The 1,746-nt window shown below is 52.7% G+C and overlaps 1 protein-coding gene across 1 annotated transcript; it reads right to left on the bottom strand.

Moving 5' to 3' along the window:
* Positions 1–367: 367 nt before the first annotated feature.
* LOC108491182 lies at positions 368–1,737 on the bottom strand. The gene has a single exon (XM_029566985.1). It carries the CDS (start codon positions 1,283–1,285, stop codon positions 488–490), a length of 798 nt encoding a protein of 265 aa, XP_029422845.1. The 5' UTR covers positions 1,286–1,737; the 3' UTR covers positions 368–487.
* Between the last annotated feature and the right edge of the window lie 9 nt (positions 1,738–1,746).

Here is a 1,746-nt window from a genome sequence, read left to right as displayed (position 1 = left end):
GCGAGTGATGAATGGCCACCAGGATGAAGAACAGGAACAGGGGCCACAGCAGTTCCTCGAGTAGCTGGATCGGCTGTCTCCTGCGATAAATGTAGTTTTTCCAAAGTAAAAGCGCCAACTGAGGGCAAAAGGCCATGATGACTCTGGACAGGGGACAGAGCGGAGGGGTGGAGACGAAGGTCAGGCGGGGGGCGTGCTGTGCAACGTCGGGGAACGTGCTGTCGTTCTCTGATCCTCATCCTCCCATCCCTGGGCGGGGGGGGGGTTCCTGGCCCCGACCTTCCTAATCAAGGTTAAGGATTTCAGCTCTGTCTTTCCTTTGTTTCTTCTTTCTCTTGGTACAGTCCTTTGCCCAGTGTCCTTTTTTCTTGTGGTAGGCACACTGGTCTGACCCTAGTTGGACACGCCCTCAATCTCCCTTCCTCTCTACTCTGCCCTCGTCTTCCTTTCTTACTACTGTGGCCAGGATTCTGCTTAATTCCTTGTTTCACCTCCTGTCTCTTGCATTCTCCCTATCTTCTGCCTCTCTCCTTTGTCTTTCCTCTCTTTCTTTTTGAGTTTCTCTCTTATTAAATATTCTTTCTGCTTCTCTAAGTAGATCCTGTAAACTCTGCCCCTGTAGATTCTCTATCCGTTGGAGTTTTACCTTAATATCCGGGGCGGATTGCCAAATAAAGGACATAGAGACACTCACCTCTTGTCCTGGGCTGTCTGGATCGAAGGGAGTGAACCTCCGATATGCTTCCTTCAATCTTTCTAGGAACGCTGTAGGCGGCTCATCCTGGCCCTGTACTACAGATCTTACTTTGGCCAAATTAGTGGGGCGTCGCCCCGCTGCACGGAGGCCCGCTATGAGCAACTGGCGATAAAGGCGTAGGTGCTCCCTACCTCCAAGCGTGTTAAAGTCCCAGTTTGGTCTGGTGAGAGGGAAAGCTGCCTCAATCTCGTTAGGCAGCTGAGTAGGTCTCCCATCTTCTCCTGGCACCTGCTTCCGGGCTTCTAGTATCACCCTCTGTCTCTCCTCAGTCGTAAGGAGAACCTGTAAGAGCTGTTGACAGTCATCCCACGTGGGCTGATGGGTGAGGAGAATAGACTCTATGAGGTTGGTGAGGGCAACAGGGTCCTGGGAGAATGGGGGGTTATGTTGCTTCCAATTATAAAGATCAGAAGCAGAGAAAGGCCAATACTGGAGGTGGCCCTCCTGCCCTCCCACTGCTCGCAGGGGGAGTATGTGTGAATCGGCTCCTCGGCGATCTCTCAGTCTCCCTGCAATTGGTGAATTCATTTCTCCATCTTGGCCCGGTGCTGGGTCAGCTGGGGCCTCTGGAGCTGGCGGAGCCTGTGCTTGGGCCCCCTGTCCCTGTGTGGCATAAGGAGGGGGAGATTCTTCAAGAAGGTTGATCAGAGTTGACTCGTCTGGAGGGAGAACAGGTTTTGGTTGTAGGCGAACCGGGCACAGGGAGGAGGAGGAGGGACTAGAGGGTGTGAGGGTAAGGGGAGTTGGGGTTAGGAAGGGGGCCACCCAGGGGGGTGGATTATGGGACAGGCTTTCCCAGGTAACGATGTAGGGAATCTGGTCCGGATGTCCATGGGGTCCGGATCTGAAAACCTGAATTTTGACCTGAGAAATAATGTTAGGATCAAAGGTGCCATCTCGTGGCCAGCCTACATTAAAAGTAGGCCACTCTGATGAACAAAAAGAGATCCACTTATTCTTCTTAACTTCTACCGACTGGTTAGAGGCAC

This window comes from Nannospalax galili, unplaced genomic scaffold (assembly GCF_000622305.1).
Source record: "Nannospalax galili isolate Female #2095 unplaced genomic scaffold, S.galili_v1.0 scaffold1259, whole genome shotgun sequence".
Classification (NCBI taxonomy): domain Eukaryota; kingdom Metazoa; phylum Chordata; class Mammalia; order Rodentia; family Spalacidae; genus Nannospalax; species Nannospalax galili.
Note: the sequence above shows the minus strand (reverse complement) of the source record. Positions and strands in the feature narration are given on the sequence as shown.